Source organism: Gadus morhua, chromosome 13 (assembly GCF_902167405.1).
Source record: "Gadus morhua chromosome 13, gadMor3.0, whole genome shotgun sequence".
NCBI classification, from domain to species: domain Eukaryota; kingdom Metazoa; phylum Chordata; class Actinopteri; order Gadiformes; family Gadidae; genus Gadus; species Gadus morhua.
In genome coordinates, this window is record NC_044060.1 from 11,592,301 (window position 1) to 11,614,560 (window position 22,260).

The 22,260-nt window shown below is 47.1% G+C and overlaps 2 protein-coding genes across 6 annotated transcripts in view; both read right to left on the bottom strand.

Annotated features, from left to right (window-relative positions):
* Nucleotides 1-1,982: 1,982 nt before the first annotated feature.
* Nucleotides 1,983-6,170, bottom strand: myl2a (myosin, light chain 2a, regulatory, cardiac, slow). The gene is made up of 7 exons (XM_030374449.1): nucleotides 5,983-6,170; nucleotides 4,562-4,654; nucleotides 3,737-3,812; nucleotides 3,267-3,371; nucleotides 3,091-3,169; nucleotides 2,880-2,928; nucleotides 1,983-2,740 (listed from the first exon to the last, which is right to left on the bottom strand). Exons 1-7 carry the CDS (start codon nucleotides 5,983-5,985, stop codon nucleotides 2,636-2,638), a joined length of 510 nt encoding a protein of 169 aa, XP_030230309.1. The 5' UTR covers nucleotides 5,986-6,170; the 3' UTR covers nucleotides 1,983-2,635.
* A 1,997-nt stretch (nucleotides 6,171-8,167) lies between these two features.
* cita (citron rho-interacting serine/threonine kinase a) overlaps nucleotides 8,168-22,260 on the bottom strand; it is a 40,690-nt gene continuing 26,597 nt past the window's right edge. For 3 of the 5 annotated variants that reach the window (XM_030374453.1, XM_030374451.1, XM_030374452.1), the window contains 16 exons: nucleotides 22,058-22,195; nucleotides 21,589-21,769; nucleotides 21,015-21,106; nucleotides 20,428-20,532; nucleotides 20,050-20,219; nucleotides 17,860-17,940; nucleotides 17,355-17,490; nucleotides 16,396-16,535; nucleotides 16,030-16,122; nucleotides 15,698-15,806; nucleotides 15,186-15,314; nucleotides 14,879-14,959; nucleotides 14,694-14,772; nucleotides 14,342-14,524; nucleotides 13,105-13,498; nucleotides 10,394-10,417 (listed from right to left, as the gene is read on the bottom strand). In XM_030374453.1, coding sequence (XP_030230313.1) covers nucleotides 10,394-10,417; nucleotides 13,105-13,498; nucleotides 14,342-14,524; nucleotides 14,694-14,772; nucleotides 14,879-14,959; nucleotides 15,186-15,314; nucleotides 15,698-15,806; nucleotides 16,030-16,122; nucleotides 16,396-16,535; nucleotides 17,355-17,490; nucleotides 17,860-17,940; nucleotides 20,050-20,219; nucleotides 20,428-20,532; nucleotides 21,015-21,106; nucleotides 21,589-21,769; nucleotides 22,058-22,195 — 2,135 coding nt within the window. Of the gene's footprint in view, nucleotides 10,418-13,104; nucleotides 13,499-13,831; nucleotides 14,133-14,341; nucleotides 14,525-14,693; nucleotides 14,773-14,878; nucleotides 14,960-15,185; nucleotides 15,315-15,697; nucleotides 15,807-16,029; nucleotides 16,123-16,395; nucleotides 16,536-17,354; nucleotides 17,491-17,859; nucleotides 17,941-20,049; nucleotides 20,220-20,427; nucleotides 20,533-21,014; nucleotides 21,107-21,588; nucleotides 21,770-22,057; nucleotides 22,196-22,260 lie in introns of those variants that run through there. The other 2 variants (XM_030374450.1, XM_030374454.1) reach the window with 2 other exon arrangements.

Genomic DNA, 22,260 nt, shown 5'->3' on the forward strand with positions numbered 1-22,260 from the left:
GACAACATGGACACATTTAATAGGAGACTATTTTAATGATTATTGTTAAAGCAAATGGACAAGCAGATGGAATTTTTAACTGTTTTAAGGGTAAAAAAATATATAGGCTATAAGCTTTACATGCACTTAATACAATGATAATGAAAGCAAATGAAATAAACAAATATTGAGTCGTCTTTGTGGACCTAAAAGCTCAACAATCGCCCTCATGTTGACTGCAGTTGAGGGAGCTGCAGGAAAGGGTCGGGGTCACGTTCCTCTCCATATGGCGGCGTTAGAGCAGGACAGCGCCTCGAGGGCGTCCTCTGCTGGCCAGAAGGGGAAGATGAAGATGCCGCACCCGTTACTCCCTGTCCCAAGACTGGACAGGACGTCTGACTTCCATCATAAAGAAAAACTCTAAATTAAAATAGAGAAAAATAAATTCAGTTTTTTTATGTTCAAAGAACAAGGTTTGGCTCTTAGAGATTAAAAATGTATTGTTTGAGAGAGACCTGGACAATTGAAATAGCTAACAACATATAAGAAAAACTGTAAGATAGGAAAACGGTTAAAAAACTTTCAGATTTCGCATCAAATGACACAATTGAAAGCAGGGAAGCTGTGTCCATGTGATTTGTAGTTTCATAGAATAGGCAACTTTTCCATGCATTTGTGCTATGACGTCAGCTCAGCACCATAAATTATCCTTACCAAGTGTGTTTTAATTGACACATAAGTTCCATCATAAAAGATGACCCTCACAGTGGTGGCGAGCCTGAATCGATCTGTGGTGCGCGGTGGAGGCTGAGCATGACTGATGTTCATAGTAGAGCCATTGATCCGCACCGCCTCAGACAGCTGAGGTCAGGGCCATAATAACTGCTCTGCATGCTATATGTCCCCAGAGTACCGCGTTCTACCCCTTCAATGGAGAGAGAGAGAGAGAGAGAGAGAGAGAGAGAGAGAGAGAGAGAGAGAGAGAGACACATAGAGAGAGAGAGAGAGAGAGAGAGAGAGAGAGAGAGAGAGAGAGAGAGAGAGAGAGAGAGAGAGAGGGAGAGAGAGAGAGAGAGAGAGAGAGAGAGAGAGAGAGAGAGAGAGAGAGAGAGAGAGAGAGAGTGAGAGAGACACATAGAGAGAGAGAGTGAGAGAGACACATAGAGAGAGAGAGAGAGAGAGAGAGAGAGAGAGAGAGAGAGAGAGAGAGAGAGAGAGAGAGAGAGAGAGAGAGAGAGAGAGAGCCCAAACGGGCCGCATGAGGTCAGCATAGACATCTGCCTTGATCCCCCCACCCTCATCCCTCTCCTTTCCCTCCCGCCTTCCCGTTGTCTCTTCAGTGAACAGAGCAGTATGGCTCAGGGGTGGGGTCAGGCGAGGTGGGGCATCCTGTACCATCATGGAGCCTGTGGTTGGGGCCGCCACAGGATTAACACCCTACCACCTCCACCCGCATCACCCCCAACCCAAGGTTCCAGAGGCTGGGTTGGTTTGGGTGGGGTTAGGTGCTGGTGGTGGTGGGGGGGGATATCTTGGGCACCACCCACGGTATAACATTACTCTATGTTAACACTAAAATAACAGCAGGGCTTTGCCTGGCTAAAGGCCGGCCCAGTAATTAGCCAATCAGTGACGCAGAGCCAAAGACCCGTCTGCTAATGTGTCCTTTTTCTCCGGTGGGCGTGTGAGGTTGACTATATGCAAGCAAAGCACACACACACACAGACACACATATCATACGCATTTCTGCGTGCACACGCCAGCACACACACACGTCCTGAATTGTTCGTCACTTCAGTGAACCCCGATGCCCTGTTCCCTTGAGGATCTGGTGACGTAGGTACTGTCCTTTGAATGAATAGGTTGAAGGTCTGGTCTGCAACGAAGCAGGGAGAGACACAGGGCACTGCTGTCTGCTATTGTGTAGAGGGCCAGCCTAAATTGTGCTCTCTAGTTGGTGAATGAGTTTAAAGCTTGAGATTTAAGAAATGAAAGCCCAACCATATCTTTACATGTTTTTATTTTATTTGGGGAAACAAGCACAGACAAAAACATGGAATTATTCCAGGAAAAGGCCAATTGTTCTTCACAGACAGACAGAGGATTTCATTTCCGAACACAGGGAGAAGGCAGACACACAGAAACACTAGAAGATTGAGACGACAACAGGCATTAGCAAAAAGGATGTATCATTATATTTCAATATCTTTTTGTGATGGATTCAACAGCCCAATCTTTTTGGACAGCACCATTTATTATAGTCTGTTCTCCTCTTTAGTTGGCAGAGTGGTGTGGATCTCTGGAGTGAGTGAGCGTGTAAAGACATGAGCAACAGATTGGACCGTTGACAGAACCAAGATTTGACGAGCAGATGAAACTCCCAGTCCATTCCTCCATTAACAGCGAGGGGACTCTGAGCTGCTCTGCCATCCATAGGGCCAATTGGCATTATTCACCTGGCGGCCATCTTGGTTCTACACACCGGCTGGGTGATGGACCTGAATGGGGTCCCATCACCCTGCTGGTGCGTAGAATCAAGATTGAACCAAGATGGCCGCCAGGGGGATAAGGCCCAAGAGGTGGGTTGGACACTGGTGGGTTGGACACTCTTCAACTAGACTATGTCAAGGTACTGGGGAAGGGGGCTAAGTGGGGGCTAGTCCTGGTCCTTCTCCTCGCCATGGGTGATGACATGAACCAGGTTTTTGTAGTCCAGGTTCCCGGCTACATCTGGGGGGAAGGCGGCGAACATCTGCTCCATCTAAATTTAAAAAACCGACCCAAGAACCATGAGTGATGCACCACCAGCAATGCAATGAGTTTAGTTCCTACTGACATTGCCTGATGTACGACAATTTGATGATGAGCCCAGTGAGTCGTGCACTCAGATGACGTGTTACCTCCTCGGGGGTGAACCTGTCCGCTTGCGTTGTCAGCATCTGTGTCAAACTGGACGAGGACAAGAACGTCAACAATGTGGACGGCATGACTACATGTGGACGGCTTCCAAAGGTATAATCATTTGTCGATGATGGGTGGTTTTGGACCTATAATGACGATAATACGAGACCGCATTCCAGGTAGTCTGACGACGGTTTAGTCTCTACTCACTTGTCCTTCCTCAGCACTCCTGTCGCCTCGGGGTCGAAGACTTTGAACGCGTTAAGAATGGTCTCCTCTGGGTCCGCACCTAGAAGAGGAGCCCAGGGACAGGGAGTGTGAATGAAGGGAAATGACATTCTCCTCTGCCGCTTCTTGTTCCGTTCATGTCCACCATACCGCTTTACCTTTGAGCTTCTCCCCGAACATGGTGAGGAAGACGGTGAAATTGATTGGACCGGGAGCCTCTTTCAGCATCTCATCGATCTCCTCCTGCTTCACGTTGAGGCGACCTGCGGACGCGAGGGGGTGATTGAGGAGCCCTGGGAACCGTCTGCTGTTTCACACATCCATCTTTATTGCAGTATAGATATAGATATTTGACTGAGTAGACCTGGTTGACAGGACATAGTTTAGCTCAGAGTGAGAGAGAGAGAGGGGTGAACTTGGAGAACATGTTTCTTTTGAAACCGAGGACTTTTGCTTATTCGAGCAAAAGTGTCCGCTACTCCTAGTCACCCACAGCCAAACATAAGAGCCAAAGGTAGTTTGCGAAATAACCAGCAGGCAACACGCGAAGATGATCTAGTATGAATACACTTTAAGTGGACCATCAACATTAACGTTATGACGTCATGATCATGTAACGGTGACTCACCCAGAGCCGCAAAGGTGTCCCTCAGGTCGTTCTTGTCTATGAATCCATCTCTGTTCTGGTCCATTATAGTGAAGGCCTGGGGACAAAGGCACAATATTATGCCTTAGATCTTCCAATTTCTTGTCATTTTCTTGTACAAAAGCCATGCTCGATGTCTCTATCTGTAGCTGAGAGGGAAAACATCTGAACGCTCAAGCATGAGTAAAAGAAAAAGGATGAAAAACACATCTGATGAAACAATAGGCCTCAGCTTGGTTACTCAATACTCCAGAGCATCCCTTTATTAAGCCGGGAGGGGTGGAGTATTAATAAACGGTGTGATTCCTGGGGCTTTTGGCTGGTATTCAGGGCATGCCCAGCGGCCCTTGTGTGCAGCCTAATCACTGATGACACGTATGAATGGCTGGCCCCTATTGGCCCTCATACCACTCATACCAAACACCTCTGTTCGCCTCATACCAGGGACTCGGAGCAGACAGGTGGGCATTCCCGCACCATGAACTAAGAGCCATGGAAACGGAGCAAGGGGAGCAGGTTGGATGGGGAGAAAACAATTTCTAGAGTCCTCTATTTCCAACGGTCTCTTCTAAAATACTTTGGTGTCTTAATCCTCAGCTGTGGCCATTGTTCTTTAGTGTCGGTGTTGTGTATCAGCCCCTGCTCTGTTCCACTCCTGCGGCTTAAAGTTCACTGCATTGTGACAAACAATGGAGGGGGAGGGGGGGCAATGAAACTTTTATGGCTAGATATCAGAGATATAAATATAATCATAGATAGCCAAGTCTGCAAGGTATGAGAACAATGCCGATCTTGTCACTCTCTCACCTCCTTAAACTCCTGGATCTGGGCCTGCTCAAACATGGAGAACACATTGGAGTTGGCTCCATCGGCTGACCTCTTCTTGGCTTTCTTAGGGGCCTGAGGAAACATGGAGGTGGAGGAGCAACAGGGAGGTATAGGAGTATGGAGGTGGAGGAGTAAGAAGGTAGAGGAAGAGTAGGGAGGTGGAGGAGTAAGAAGGTAGAGGAGGAGTAGGGAGGTGGAGGAGTGAGGAGGTAGAGGAGTAGGGAGGTGGAGGAGTAAGGAGGTGGAGGAGGAGTAGGGAGGTGGAGGAGTGAGGAGGTAGAGGAGGAATAAGGAAGTAGGGGAGGAGTAGGGAGGTGGAGGAGTAAGGAGATAGAGGAGGAGTAGGGAGGTGGAGGAGTAAGGAGGTGGAGGAGGAGTAGGGAGGTGGAGGAGTAAGGAGGTAGAGGAGGAGTAGGGAGGTGGAGGAGGAGTAGGGAGGTGGAGGAGTAAGGAGGTAGAGGAGGAGTAGGGAGGTGGAGGAGGTAGAGGAGGAGTAGGGAGTTGGAGGAGGTAGAGGAGGAGTAGGGAGGTGGAGGAGTAGGGAGGTGGAGGAGGAGTAGGGAGGTGGAGGAGGTAGAGGAGGAATAGGGAGGTGGAGGAGCCACAGGGAGGTTGAGGATGAGTATGGAGGTAGAAGAGGAAGGAGGTGGAGGAATATGGAGGTAGAGGATGAGGATGGAGGTGGAGGAGGGATATAGAGGAGGAGTACGAGGTAAGATGAGTTCATGTAAGATGAGGGCCAAAAGATACATGGACACAAACACATCTATCATGGCAAACATCTACCAATATTCTATAACCCTATCTATCTACGAAGCTTCCGTGCATGATAGTACTGGAAGAGTTTGGGATGTAAACAAATGTACACGTGTGTCTAGGTGCATCATAACATTAACGGATGACATTGTAGAAAACCTTCATCTTGCAAGCAAATTAGTCAAACAAGCAAACAATAACAGCACTTGCATGTTCACCATTAATAACTTTACATTGAATAAGCCAACTCTAACCGTATTCTTGAATGTTAGGTTTTTAAAGCTATTCAATGAATATGCATAGCTTATTCAATAATAATGACTCACACTCTTTCTTTAATAAGAAAAGTGTCAGTGTTGAGTAATATTAATATTAACTTTCTGCCAGAAATTATTGTAACCAGGCTATAACACAAAAAACACTTCAAGCAATTGTTGAACCTTTACTTATTAATCATTTTCAATAAAAAACCTTTGAGTACACAAAATAGAACATTGAATACATGAAGCATTTAAAATGAATTAACACAGCTTTACTTGCATTGCTATTCAATGGAAGATCCGAGAAGAATACATGAATCACATCAAGTGGACTAGATCTCCTGCTACGTTTCCAGTGGTGGATGATAAGAGAGAGAGACTCACCATGGCTGAGACAGGCAGGAGGTCAGGCAGACAACAGGGCCGGTGAACAATGGCCACTATTTGGGTGGCCTTTTGTAGCCCCCAATCCACAGAGCCACGGGGCGATATTTATAAACCATGTCCTCTTTAGGAAGTGGCAGGTAAATGATGCCCTCTCTCACACACACACATACACACACTACAGCACATACAGTATAAGATTCTCCCTCAAAGCGCATACTGACTGGCAGACAAAGGGACCCCCCCCCCCCCCCTTCCATTTCTCTCTCTCTATGTCTATCGCTATGTCTTTATCTGGTGGCCGTGTACCTAAAGGTTAGGATTGCTAACCTTGGCTTACAGTGTGGAACAATAGAGAAGGGGTTAGGATCAGGTTAGGGTATCATGTCATAAGCAGGCGCTCTGAAGGAAAGGGTTCTTCCAAATCCAAAAGACCACCTTTGTTACATACAGTCAGTCCAAACAGTTGGAGTAGAATGGAGTAGAACAAGTTTTTTCGGTTAAATCAAGTTTAATTGACCAGCTTAACCAATTCAACCAGAAATCATCTTGAAGCGAATATTTATAAAAACTAAATAACGTTAAATATAGCAGCACACAGTTCCACAGCGATGTTCCTAACTTATACAGCCACATAAAACAAGGGTTGAGGATTAAAAGCCTTTGGATTGTGAAGAAGAATATTGGAGAGTTGTTTAAAGATAAACACATCTCCAAGCACGTAAAGCGGGGACTTCTCCATCCATCCGAGCGTTGATGGAAGAGGCAATCACAGCGCGGGCAGCACTTATCTGCTCATTATTTGTAATTTATAGTCCTGTCAGAGGTGTGTGTGTGTGTGTGTGCGGCGTGCCTGGCATACACATGCCTACCTTTCACTAGTACGTTTTGGGCACCTTACCAAACACACACTTACATATCACCACCTCCTGCTCGGTTTGGCCCTGAACTACTAACAGTTCAAACTATTTGGCTCAATAAGTATGTCAATAATCCTAATTGTACGTCAAATAAAGAAATTGTAATCTCACCATTCAAGGTGTTCAAATTGAAAAGGGACACAGCCGTTGTCATTGTTTCATCAAGGTGGGACATGCGGCCAACGTTTGTCTGTGTGTGCGAGGACGGGATTTGTAGTAGTTGGCCCATAATAACAGAGCCTAATGGTATATGTTCACTACCTTCCCCCCCCCACACACACACACACACTCCAACCTGGGCTGCACACTTGACTTGCTTTGATTTTTGTCAGACCAACAGAGGGTCAGAGTGAGTGAAAGGCTCACGTCGTACACAGGAGTGATTAGGGTGTTGAGGAATCAACACCCCTGAACAAGAGCAGCCAGGGACACAGCCTTCAGGGAGGGGATCAGGCCCCCCCAACGCGTGACATTCCCAGGTTTGACAGGGCTGACACTGTGAACACCATCTTACAATGTGCCAACGGACTCTGCAAGTTCACAAGTCCTCTGGTATGAGCCATGGCAGGGGAAAAGCAATGGTTGAGGCACTAATTAAACAGTGTGTGTGTGTGTGTGTGTGTGTGTGGGAGGAGTGGGAAGGCACTGTGATGTGATCTAAATACAGGCAATGAAATCCTCTCGCAGAGCCACTGTGGGCCTGACCGGCTTCTGAAGCAGATGTCCCCACATTCTAGTGTGTATGATGAGCACTGTATTAGCCGTCAGCGTTTCTACTGTGTAGCCTGTTCTTATTATACACAGCCATGTTGTGAGGTCACCTGACGAAGACACACACACACACACAGTCTTTTATGGACCAATCAGTGATCAGCATTGGATCTAGAATGGGGGTCCATTGTCACAATGGAGCTGTGACTGTATATGTGGCCATCAGCCACTGAGATCAGATGCCTATAAATAGCGCAACGAAATAAACCAGCAACCAAAAGAGACAACACACCGCTTTAACAGCTGTCCTTTGTGCTGCCTAAGATGTGCAGGCCTACGGTAAGCTAGAAGAGAAAGCCATGCAATAAAAAAAATAAAAAATACGAAACAGATTCTCCACCTAAGCTCTATCTGCTGAAAGAGATTCTGCAATATGGATTGGAAAAAAATAAACAGGTTTAGCCCATCAGTCAAACCCAGACAAAGCCTGCAATGATATCTCCCCCCCCCCCCCCCCCCCCCCAACAAGTGTCCACAAGAAGCACAAGAGAACATACAATTGGGTATAATATTTTATATTCTGTGACAAAAACTCTACAATGGACGCTAATAAAACGTCCGTCAGCAAACATCAACATCATATCGAGCTTTTTGTCATGGAGCGAAAAGAAAAGATAAAGACAAATCGAACTAAAGGGATGCCGAGTCTTGTGAGTGTCGCTGAGCCTCCTTGCAGGGTGACAACAGATACATTAGAATACTTAACAGATTTACATCCGTTTACACCCCTGTTTACACCCCCCCCCCCCCCCCCCCCAGCGACACCTAAGGGAACGGATAGCCCCCCTTCAAATACAGGAATGACGTCTTAACAGAATACCATTACAGCAGTTGTGCAATCTGTAGTGATGGGGTCGCCTTTGATCGGACACATGTTGACCACCGGTCGTCAGTCTTCCAGGCTTTGGTACATTCAAAATGTTCCCTTCTAGAAATGAAATGAAAAGTTGTGGGGTTGGGCGTACAAACACAGGGCATGGTTAAAGCAATGGCACCTCACGTTTTCATATTCAACAGGAAAAAATACAGATCAAATATATCATTTGATGATAATTTATAAGTGATTGGGTGGATCATTGTCATGGACACTACAGTATATATATATATATACTAGGAATGATTGATTGATTGATTGATTGATTGATTGACATGGGTCAAAGATCTTTTTTAGGGAATTGGTCTGCGTTTAACAATTCATTGAATCAAATGAATTGTGCCTACATTAAAATAAAAATGGCATTACTTCAGCATGTGGCTAAGGTGCACAGGATAAACTGGAATCAAATAGAAGAGAATCGGGGCGTTCAATGCATGTCTTAAAGTCACTTCCCTTGATTAGCGTGCTTCTTAGTGATCAGAGAGAGTGTCGACACACCCTAGACGAGGCAGAAGCAGCTCTCTCCCTCACCTCAGATATACATACCCATGCCGTTTATCATTCAGTAAAAACAAATACTATGTTCATCTTCGACTTTTAACAACAATTTGGGCTATATACAATGTCGAGGAGCATGGTACAGAAAGAAATGCTACTATGTTGTAAGCTTCACTCATGATTTTTTTTGTTTTACCCCGTTCCCCTCCCTCATAGCTAGCATATATATTCGCCATTGACAGATGGAAGTGCATATTCAAGATAAAATCACTAACTTGATTCAAAGACATCGGAACATATATATTTAAAATAATATTAATTTTTGACATTCAAGAGGACACATAACAATCACTTTTTGTTTTCTTTAACAAAAATAGACACGGCCTCTCCGGCCTTGAAATTCCTTCTCAGTACGTATAAAATTAAGTCTGCCTATGTACAAACAAAGTAGAGCGCTCTGACGACTAAGAAAGGTCCTGTTCGACTGTAGCGGAGGGACGGTGCAGCCTTTTGCCAGGGCAGACATCTTCCAAGGATAGGGGGGGGGGGGGGGGGGGGGGGTGGGGTAGGGTGGGGTATGGTTGGGGTAGGGGTTGGGGTGGCATGAACAAGGCAGGGATTCTGTGACGCTTTTGCTCCAGCCAAGCCTTTCAACGTCTCCAAACCATACAGCCGTCTTCAGGGGGAGACGGGGGTTTGGGATAGGTTGACTGTGATGCGTGTGCGAGCCGTGTCAGGGCCTGGCTGGAGCAAGAGCCTCACAGAGCTGCCGACACGACTGTCAGCGGTTTGTGGACGGGGAGAAGGATAGAAAACGCTCAAATCATACGAATCGCTTTCATTAGGGTCCACCTCTTGCATTTTAAAAGTGCCTAATGGTCTGATGAACCCATTGCATTTTGGCATTGTTTTTTTTCCTTGTATGTATTATTAAAATAGGGTTGCTACAGCTGTGCTTATTGGGAGTCCTTCATGACGTCTGCAGGGGGCGACCGAAGGCCGGGAGACCCGTTACGCCCTGTCAACCACCACCCAGCAGGTGAAGCTAGTGACATTATACAACCTGATTCCAATGACATCTGTGTTTTACCGCAGTCGTCTCGCTCTCTCGACGAGCAGCTTGTCCTGTGGGTGTCTCTCGCTCACTCGCTCTCTCCCTCTCAGATAAAACATTGTGTGGCAGTGTTTCATCGTGCCGTCTGTGCTGTTGCCGGGGGTAACTGCGCTCCCGCCCTCGGCCTCCCCTCCCCCCACTTGCAGAGATCAAGAGCTGGGTGTAGGGCGGATGCGCTGAGTACGGTGGTGGTGGTGGTGGAGGTGGTGGTGGTGTTGGTGCTGCAGACGCTCAGACGGACGACTGGTCCCACACCTGAGACACGCGTAGACACGAGCACATGGAGATGGAGAACATTTGGTTTGATCAACAGTTTTGCCACATATATATTTTGTAAGACGTGTGCACATCGAGACATCACACAAGCGATCAGTGGTAGTTTGGTTGGGGCTAAGATTCTTTAGGCTAGTGGTTCCCAACCTTTGACATTAGGTGTACCACTGAATTGTCATCAGGATCCATGGCGGATCTTCTCATGACAAACAATGATGGATGGTTAAATACACAGGCAGTGGCTGAGCAAATAGTGCCAGGGCACCCTCTACACAAAATTATTACTGCAAGAATTCCCCAGCCAGTGACAATGTAAAGATAAATTCAGCAACGCTGCTTATGTGTGCTTATTTTGCAAACACAAATGAACAGAAAACATAAATGGAAAACACTGTTATGGAAAGCATATGATGGAATGTACAAAGCTGCACTATATTTTTAATAATAACAAGCCATGAAACTATAATTATTGGACAAGATTTATAATATATTTACTTTCAATGATCTCGATTATTTATTCTCTTTATGTAAATGTATCAATATCTCTAGAATAAAATCTCACGTACCGCCTGGAGTACCACAGGTAGAAAACTACTGCATTAGGCAATTAGTTAGCATATACAGGACCTTTATGAAAGCCTTAACCATTACATTTTTAAATGTGTCATCAAATATCTATAGCATTCAAGTGAGCAATCTCTCCCGTGAGCCCACATCAGGTTGAAAAACAGTGTTTGAGTGTTTGTGCAATCAACAGCAGATTGATTACCTTCATGATCAACTTTATCTTTAAAAACATGTTATAATCATAATCATCATCATCATGTTGCACTTATAAATAACATCATGATAATAATGATCATCACTATCTATCAGCATCATAATTAGCAACTTCTAAACCTCATCATGATTATAATATGTAAAGACATGATAAGCCAAGTACTATATTCATGACAGTATGTATCAACATCCAAACCCCATCATGATGACCATGATCAATAGTATGTGTCAACATCCAAACCCATCATGATCAACAGCATGTATAAAAAACCAAACCCATTCTTTATAATCATAATCATTAGTATCAAACATCATAACCCCATCATGATAATCATGATCATCAGTATGTATCAAACATCATTACCAAAACATCATAACGCCATCATGAGAATCATGATCATCAGTATGTATCAAACATCATTACCAAAACATCATAACCCCATCATGAGAATCATGATCAGCATATATCACCCCCCCAGACCCTATCATGATAACCATGATCCTGAGTATGTATCAAACATTATAACCTGAACATCATAACTCCATCATGATAACCATGATCATCAGTCTGCATCAACATCATAACCCCATCATGATAATCCAAATCATCGGTATGTATCAACATCATAACCCCATCATGATCTTTAGTATGTATCATCATAACCCCATCATGATAATCATGATCATTAGTATGTATCAACATCCAGAACCATCATGATAATGATAATCATCAGTATGTATCACCACCCAGCCCCCATCATGATAATGATAATCATCAGTATGTATCACCATCCAGCCCCCATCATGATAATGATAATCATCAGTATGTATCACCATCCAGCCCATCATGATAATCATCAGCATGTATCACCACCCAGCCCCAACATGATAATGATAATCATCAGTATGTATCACCACCCAGCCCTCATCATGATGATAATAATCAGATATCACCACCCAGCCCCCATCATGATAATGATAATCATCAGTATGTATCACCCCCCAGCCCCCATCATGATAATGATAATCATCAGTATGTATCACCACCCAGCCCCCATCATGATAATGATAATCATCAGTATGTATCACCATCCAGCCCTCATCATGATGATGATAATCATCAGTATACATACTGATTATCATCATCATGATCATAATCAGAATGTATCACCATCCAGCCCCCTATCATGATAATGATAATCATCAGTATGTATGTATCACCATCCAGCCCCCATCATGATGATAATCATCAGTATGTATCACCATCCAGCCCCCATCATGATAATGATAATCATCAGTATGTATCACCATCCAGCCCCCATCATGATGATGATAATCATCAGTATGTATCACCACCCAGACCCCATCATGATGATAATCATCAGTATCACCACCCAGCCCCATCATGATAATGATAATCATCAGTATGTATCACCACCCAGCCCATCATAATGATAATCATCAGTATGTATCACCATCCAGCCCATCATGATAATGATAATCAGTATGTATCACCATCCAGCCCATCATGATAATGATAATCAGTATGTATCACCATCCAGACCCCATCATGATAATGATAATCATCAGTATGTATCACCACCCAGCCCATCATGATGATGATAATCATCAGTATGTATCACCACCCAGCCCCATCATGATGATGATAATCATCAGTATGTATCACCACCCAGCCCTCATCATGATGATGATAATCATCAGTATGTATCACCGTCCAGCCCCCATCATGATGATGATAATCATCAGTATGTATCACCACCCAGCCCCCATCATGATGATGATAATCCTCAGTATGTATCACCACCCAGCCCCCATCATGATAATGATAATCAGTATGTATCACCGTCCAGCCCCCATTCCGGCGGTACCTTGTTGACGGGGTTGATGGGCGTGCGTCCGGAGCCCGTGTGGAGCCGCTGACGCTCCTCGTAGCGGCCGGGGGACCTCTCCCGGCGGACGTCCATCATGCGGCCGGGCGAGCGCTCCATGCGGGGGTCTTGGGCCATGGCGCGGCCCGGGGAGCGGTCCAGGCGGGGGTCCTGTGCCATGGCGCGTCCGGGGGAGCCCACGATGCGGCCCTCCAGCATCCTGCCGGGGGACTTCTCCCTCTCCAGGGGCCGGTTGGGGGACTTGTCCCGGCGGAACTCGGTGCGCGCCTCGCGGTAGCGGTGGGGGGTCCCGGGGTCCCCGTGCACCACGGGGCTGGCCGCCAGCCGCTTGGAGATGTGCTCGTTGTAGGTGGGGGGTCCGCGCTTGTTGGGACTGCGGAGGGGGGGGGGTAGGAGACCGTGACACAGAGGCGGGCGGGAGGCATTGATTGGTCAAGGGGTGGATGGAGGGTGAGGGGGTCATGGCATGGAGCGAGGGGCTGTGGTGGTCGGGAGGTCTTTGAGGCGGTGTGGTGAGGGGAGCGGGGATGGTTTAAGGACAGTTAAGCGGGTCAGAGGTCGCACAGGTTGCTATCACAAGTTAAGTCCTTGACGAGTTGTTAGGGACAGTGTTGCATCAACGCAACGTTAAAAAAAAAATTGTACAAAAATAAAAACTTCACTTTTTTCCTGATACATTTGTTGATAAAGAGCAACCACAAAAGTGTACAAAAACAAGAATATCTTTATTTAACAAACATATTATTATTGATTCTACATACGGGACATGATAACGAATAATAGTTCAACTTTAACTTAAAAATCACTTCCTCAGTCTTTGTTACAGATAAAAAATAAACTCCTCCTCCTGTGAAGGGGGACAAAATTTAAGCGTTACAAGATCAGACCGCCTCAAACGGCCACAACCGCAAGCCCACCACCTGTGACAACAACCTGTACCACCTCCGACAAACCCTAATCCATCTCACCACACCTGTGAGGAGTTAGCAAGGGGCTAGTGACGTGGTCTGGCAATAAGAGTCCACCACAAGCCCAAGGAAACAAAAGCAAAACAAAGGAAACAAATTAAATCATTTCTGCGGCTGCATTTCAGAGCCTTTACAAATCAAACCAAAAAATGAAAATGCTATGGATGGAGATGTGCGTTTACAATAACATGGAAGTACCGCGAGGAGTCTAAGGGTTAACAGAGATAGCAGTTGCCGTTGTTGTCTACCTGCGACCGGAGCCGTTGCGCTGCAGGTCGCTGCCGGCCTCCTGGCTCTGGGTCAGGTTGCCCTTACAGCAGATGACCCTCAGCTTGTTCTGGTAGGAGGAGGCCAGGTAGATGGCCCCCGACGAGATGGCCGGGCCCAGGTAGCGCGGGTTGGGGATGTCCAGGTGGGCGTACGAGTGGGGTCTGGAGGGTGGTAGGGAGAGAGGAGTGAGAGAGAGTGAGAGAGAGTGGGAATCAGATGAGCTGAACTGAAGCTGAAGGCAGCAGTCAGAGCACCTCTGTCTACACACGTATCGGGCTCTGTACTCGTCATCCCACGGCCTAGACAACATGCTACTGTAACTCTCCTCACCCGAGAGCAGCGTGCCCCTGGATCTCGATCACGTCCAGCGAGTTGAAGTAGGTCACAAACAGGTAGGGTTCTCTGTAGGCTGAGGTGCGGAGAACAGGAATCAATAAGGTGCAGTGTTAAGGTAACGGGGTCTGACGCGTGTAGGAGGAAGCAGGACCATGGCTCAGGAGCTCTGGGTAACCTACCGAAGGACAGGGGCAGACGACTCCATTTGATGTCGTCGTTTCTACTCCGGCGGCCGTAGGCGTCCACGAACACACCGAACTCTGCGTGACACAACATTACGTGACAAACGGTTCCAAGCCCCGTGTCTATTTAAAAGCACTGAACGCTAATCTTTAAAGAATGGGATGTATATGCGTGCATGCATGTGTGGGCGTTAAAAGCAAAATGCTGGCCGATTTTAACCAAATTCCTCGATACACACGCAAACACACAGAGACAGAGACAGAGACAGAGACAGAGACAGAGACAGACAGACCAGGGCCTCACCGTGGAAGCAGAGCAGGTACTCGTCCTTCTGAGGGGCCTTGGTGACCTGGATGATGGAGATGGGGAAGCTGTGGGAGGAGGCCGAGAATACAGCGGAGGCCAGCGACACGTCGTTCTTGTCCAGGAACTCTGTAGAGGAACAAGGGGCCCGGCGGTGAGATGATGGGCCCCTGAGCTGGAGCTCCGGTGATACAGAGCACTCGGTGATGATCAATGTCTGACCTCTGCCTGTAGGTTTGTATCCTTGAAATCCAACCCCTACCTGTTCCTAGATTACATGTTTTTATTTTCACTGGAAATCCCTTTTGAAAAAAGTACCTTACTTGGCTAAAATACTAGATAATAAGTAGTTAATCAAATACAAATGTAACCAGGTTGACTCGATTTCAATCCTTGTAGCATACTGAAATAATCAAACATATCTAGCTGAATATTAAAATGAGGAAAACGAATTGTAATATCTGTGTGCACTGATGTATCCGTCCCTCAGGGGTGTGCTAGCGATGACGCACCTTCCAGCACATACTGCTTCATCTCTATCTCGTAGAACTTGTTGGTGCCGATGACGATGCTGTAGCCGGTGAAGTGGATGCAGCTGCAGGGTTCTGAGGTCTCGATCTCCTGGAGATGGAACAAAAACACATGTGGTCAATTATTTAAATAGGAGCCATAAAAGTATCATCTCCTGTCGTCCTTTCATTGAGCTTCCTGTCAGAGGTTTGTTTACAGTTATGATCTGCGGCTTTGAGTTCAAAATGTAAAGCTCCTGTGGCAATCTCAAGCTACTAAAAATGGGGTTAGGGTTAGAGTTCTTCCCCGTTCTCCAGGAACAGAAACCACTCACCTTTCGAATGCAGAACTTGTTGAGGCTTTCGTTGTGACGCAGGATGGTGATTTTATTGGGCATGGCGGCGCAAATACACATTCCGTTATCAATCTACAGGGGGGGAGATTGATACCAATGATATGTCAGAAGAAAATAACGATCTGTTTAAAGGGATTCATGAAGTTAACAAGCTATTCCAAAGCTACGAACAAAAATTCCAGACATATGTTATTATTAGATAGAGGTTAGGACTCCGGATATCGGGGATCAAACCCAGTATCTTTCGGCTGGAAGTCGAACCCCCCACTGGCCACCATGCTCACCTGCCCCGACAATGTCCCTACATGTCCGAGATGTACATGTTGGGGGTTGGGGTGAGCGTACCTTGCCAGAGGAGAAGAGGTGGCACCCCTTGACCGTCTCAAAGATGTAGGGGTTGAGGTCGGGCTGGGCTGGCAGGTGGGACTGGGACAGAGACTGCTTCACCCTCTTGATCTCCACCAGACACAGAGCCCTGTCCTCTCCTGGAGACGACAACCACGCAACATCAGACAGCCACAATGTGCGTACCACCACCGGCGTTGCATTTATTACACCGACAGACTGCTCCCCGGCAGTGAACGGCGTCCTCAGAGCCCGTTTATCGGCGGCCTAAGAGGGCCGATTAAAACGCTGCAAATGGACGGGGAAGGAGAGCGAGAATCGACTAAAGCGGAAACACAGCGGAGGCATTAGTGAGTAGAGTAAGAGGTACGCTGCAGCAACAATGCGTTATTCATAGGGAGAGAGGGTGGAGGGGGTATATAATCATCCCCCCGTTATATCGTAAAAGTAGCGCGGCGGAGCCGTGTTTGATGATTAGTAAAACATTTAAAGTTGGTAATCATTGACCCAGATCCGGCCTTCAGATCAGCCCACCCTCTGCTTCCCTAGTAATATGGCCACAGAATGCCAAGTTAGGCTGCCCAGCCACACAGGGGGCCTGGGTCGGGCCTATTGGTGCAAGAGAGAAAGGCTAAATATAACTGCTGAGGAATAAACCTGAATGTATATAAAGAAATAACCTGTAGCGTGATGAAGGTCTCTAGAAAGTATTGTGATGATAATGACCAACTGTAGCAGAGTTAATAAATGAGTCACATGACTGTACTGATCATTTATATACAACTGAAGAGTAATTAATTTAATAATATAGAACAAAACACATGCACTGGTCATATAAACACAACTGAAGAGACATTTGTGAATGAATGTGGAGTGCATGTGAATGAATGTACTGATGTGTTACGGACCTGTAAACCTAAGGTAAAAACCTAAAGTCTGACAGTGAGACCCACACGGACCTGTGATCATCAGCAGCTTGTCCAACTCCTTCAGGATCTGGATCTGGAAGACGGAGGCCAGGCCGGGGATGTGCGTCAGAGAGTTCTTGATCACGTTCAGAGCATACAGACCCTCCTCAGACCCAACCAGCACGATCTGGAGAGAGGGAGAGAGAAAGGACGGCTCGTCAGGGTTGGGGCACTGACTCATACTGCAGTCCCTAGGATTTGTTTTGTCAAGCACATGCAGTAGACTGGGTGTGGCTACTCTGTACAAGCTTCTAGCAGTAGTGACTAGTGCATTCATAATTTAGATAACTTAATGTCATACCAAACTTAATTTCTATAACATAAGTGTCTTCCGCTGTCTATCATCACCATCATCATATTGATCCACATTGGTCGATTCTGGAGGAGTCAACAGATCGCATCATGCCACGCACTGTAAGTTACCTCCTGATGAGCGTTAGCTAACTGGGGTAAAACAGCCCTACCATGTCCATGTTACAGTGTGAGCTCCTAGTACCTGGTCGGTGAGTGGCAGAGTGCAGTTGATGTCCAGACGGTCATCGCCCTCCAACTTAAGAAGAGAGTTTCCCAGTAGTTTCTACCAGGACCGAAGGAGAGGGAGAGAGAGAGAGAGAGAGAGAGAGGGGGGAGGGGGCGGGGGAGAGTCAGCCATCTTTGACCCTTGACCCTTTTCTAGGACTTTCTGAAGCTATGCTCCTCTGGTTATGCACAATATTAATCATATCATAGATATTTATTTAGGACATGTTAATAATCCATGCATACATTTTACTTCCATAAAACCTTCCGTCGCTCTCAGCAGTACATGTCGTCTTCAAGATACAGGTTAGTTCAGCTAGAGAATGATGAATACGTAGTACAAAATAAAAGCGCAAAAACATTATAAAAAAATAAACAGACACATTCCAGTGAAAATACAATTCCCACACAGAAGCACAGCCTATGAGAGGGTATGGAAGGACCACCTTACTTTCAGCGATGAAAACAGAGCAAAACATCAAGAGCAAAACCAACGGAGGAAGAAGAAGAGGAGGAGGAAGGTGTGGGAGACAGTGGGTCTTGTGCTTTAGTTAAAAAGGACAACACCATTCTGGGTGATCAAACCATATCAGTCTCCCCTGGCTTCACTAAAACATAAATTACCAACATCATTTGTCAAAATTACTACAGATGCTTCCGAACAGCATTCACAATACTGCCATGAAGGCAAACAACAACATAGCACTCCAGCCTTTGTGATGAGAGTACTTAGGGCGTACTCATGATCCTCGACTGACTCACGCACACCCATTCCAGAAGACAGAAGTGCTCCACTGGCATTGATTACATTCGTGGCAGTCGTCGAAAGCTTAATGTTAGTCTGCAGTATCTGCACAAGGGCGTCCTTCTGACAAAGTACGGATGTTTAATTGAAGCCAGGAGAAACGTTGACGATGGTCGGATCCCGCAGACCTCTATTGTCCTTTAAAAAGGGAGGGGGGTGGGGGGGTGGGGGAAATGGAAGCAGTGCATGGCCAGTGAGAGAATCATGCATGACATAGCATATGACAGCAGGGAGGCCAATGTTCCAGTTCCAGCTCACATCCATGCACCGTGGAGTGAACTATATGTGTTTTTACACATGTCAACATGTCAACATGTTATAAAAGGGGCAGCGGTGGACTCATTGCGGAGCCCTGTGGTACAGGGTCAGGATGTACATACACAGTAGTGGTATGTGTTGAAGCGGGGCAGAGCTACTGCATGCTGGGTCGGGGGGGACCTTAGCCCAAGCGCTCGTGCAGCCAGCGTTACTGTACCTGGACCAGCGAGGACAGGCTCTTCTGTCGTTTAGCAACACCCGCCTACAGTATGATCCACGCAACCCCGCATGGACGGAGACACACACACACAGGGGGGGGCGCGATGACGTCAGAGACGAGGATGGCGAGTAGAACAGGGATGTAAAGGATGAGATGACGAGAGAGTGAATGAGACAGGAGAGAAAGAGAAAAGCAGTGGGGAGGAAACAGTAGTGAAGGCTGGCTGGCTGTTGCTTTCAAAACCAAGCGGCAGCGCCAACCCCCTGTTTGTGAAGCGCTGGCGTTAGCGCCAACTTGTAGTTGCTCTAACCGCCCATAGGTGGCTCGCGAGGGTTGGATGTAGTGAGAACCACCACTGATCTCGGTAAATGGGAATCATTTCCTTTTCTTTAGTCGGCTGCCTCAGAGTGGCTAGTTCATTATGCATTCTGAGAGGTGCCGTATTATTCATTCAAATGTAATTAAGGATTGAAAATGACAGATTAACTACTACAAAGACTACTGGGAGGCGGACGTTCCATTCCTGTCTTCTATGTGCCATAATCGTTTCCGTTGCTGGTTTTCAAAGATCTCACGCAATGTCGGCGCCAATAGCACACGATCGAGAGCTTCACAACGACCCTGTGCGAACCGATAAGAGACGTCAGACGCTTCGTCCTCGTGATCTCACATGTTTGTTTCGAACGTGGTGGCATGGCCCAGCGACCACACTATAACTCAATCGTGGTACCCACAAAAATGACTTGAGCGCCGAGTTCAAATCCATTTACCTTGGGAGTTCAAGACGAATGTTGGGTATAAAATGCAGGGGGCTGCCCATCGTGCCTGTGAAACAACCGTGCAACGCATCGCCTCGAACACACACACACACACAAGGTACTTACAGCCTCAGTCTCCCCTTTGTCCTTGGAGGCGTGGCTACTGACCACCACAGACTCCAGCACCGCCACCCAGCGCTGCTTGTCTGGGAAACTGGGAGCCATGAAGTAGAGGGTCTGACCGGGCCAACAGGTGGTGTGAGGGTGGGACTCCAGCTTCAGTATGTAGGGGATGTCTGCATGTACACACAAACACACACACACACACAGCCTTAGTTCCATTGCAGAGCTCATCAGTCAACACTGCTCAGTGTGGGATAACAAGCCTTATGGAAGTCATTTACAGTCGGTGGAGGAAGGAGATTGAAGGGTTCCCCCCCCCCCCCAGACAGACAGCAGAAGGCAGTACAGCAGCATGAGGGGCGGGAGAGATGGACGCGCTACCTGATTTGGCGGTGTTGATGAGCTCCGAGGCGCCCACGGCACCGTGCACGCTCACCTCCCCGTCAGGCAGACACAGCTCAAACTCCTCCTCCGCCTTGGCACAGTCTGGGGTGAGCACACACACACAAACACACACAAAGTCGTCTCACTCCCTGCTGTCTTAGTCCATGACTAAATTGGAAAATTCAAGTCATCCGTTTCTCCCCCACTAATGTTTTTTGTGAGGCAAGCAAGAAAAATAAAACCTCATTATTCATTTTGACTTTCATGCTGATGAGAACGGAAATGGTCTAATTGACACACTTTGTGTGACAAATTCTTGCACCATCTGTGACAGCCCTTTAAATCCGTCTGCTGTTCTCAGCATTCAGTTAGCACACACGCAGCCGTGTGTTCATCCTGCCAAGTCGGATCTACACTTAGATCCCTACATATGTGGAACTGACCAAGAGACTAGTGTTGTGCCCTATAGTCTACTGGGCTTCACGTAGCCCAGAGCCGTCAGCTTGGTTCAGTATTTTTTGATATTATTGGTACAGTACCTATGGAGACATGAGAGAGGTGAAGACAAGTGGATAAGTACTGACCCTCTCTGGGTTCGCCATCAAACACGGACACTTTGGTTCCATCCAGCACCACATACTTGCTCTCCCATCCCTGCTGCCCGCGTTTCCCGTTCCTGTACACAAGACCCAAACGATGCACACACATGATCATACTGTAATAATACACTATAATAACAGCAATGCAGCCATTGGTCGCACAGAGCCAGGCCTTTCCATATGGAAGGGACACAGCGTTGGATTACTGTGTCAAGAACCACCTTCTCGACCTGAGGAAGAGGTCTTGATTGACATGCAAGCATGAACAGTGACTGACTGACGAAATGAAAAGGAAATAGAACTCTACTTAGAATCTGATTTACACCAATTGCTCAGAGGTCTATACCGCAGGGAACTGAATAAACTCATGGATGTTAATATATGTCAACAATGTATGTGAAGGACAATGCCGACAGCCAATGAGAATCGTGTCCTGAGTTTTCTCAAGGGCTTAACTTGCTCCGCTTCGCCATGTCGCGCATCAGGAACTGTCACAGGGCGAGGCGGAGCATATCAACGGAAGGGGGGGGCAGAAGGTGAGTGTGGGGAAGACCGCTACCTGGGCTGCTTCATCCAGCCCTCCAGGCGGACGTGCCCGCTGGCCTCCTTCACCTGCAGGGCGGGGGAGTTGGCCTTGTCCCGGCACAGGGCCTCTGAGAAGTGGGTGGCGTATTCGGCGGGCAGGCCGCAGGTGGCCGGCAGGCACGGGGAGCACTTGGGGTGGCACAGCGTGTGGCACTCTGCGGAGACGGGTAAACGGGGGGGCCTTCGTTCAGACTCCGTGTCAAAGTGGCCCCAGAGGGAGATCCATTTCGGTTTCCTTTCATGTGTAATTAATGTTTGCTAAATTACACTTTATAAAAAAGAGGCATCATTCTCCATCATCATCACAGTCATCTACATCAGTGATGAGGCGTGGGTGGAACCGGCAATGCGGCGCTCCAGGGATAAGTGCCACTAAAAGCGTTATGCATTTATATGGTTCTAATATCTTTAAGGGTTTCCCGCGGGGGGGAAGAGATCCAGACCTAGGCACGTGGCGGCCTGCCGTCCAAAGTGCACCGTGTCCAGGCACACGGTGCACTTGGCCGCCCTCATGTTGAGGCCCACGGTGAAGCGGTGGGGGATGTTGTGGTGCATCCTCTCCTTCACGCGCCGGCCAAACTCTGCAACACCCGCACACGCACACATACATATGCACGCAGATACAGACACAGACACAAATACACAG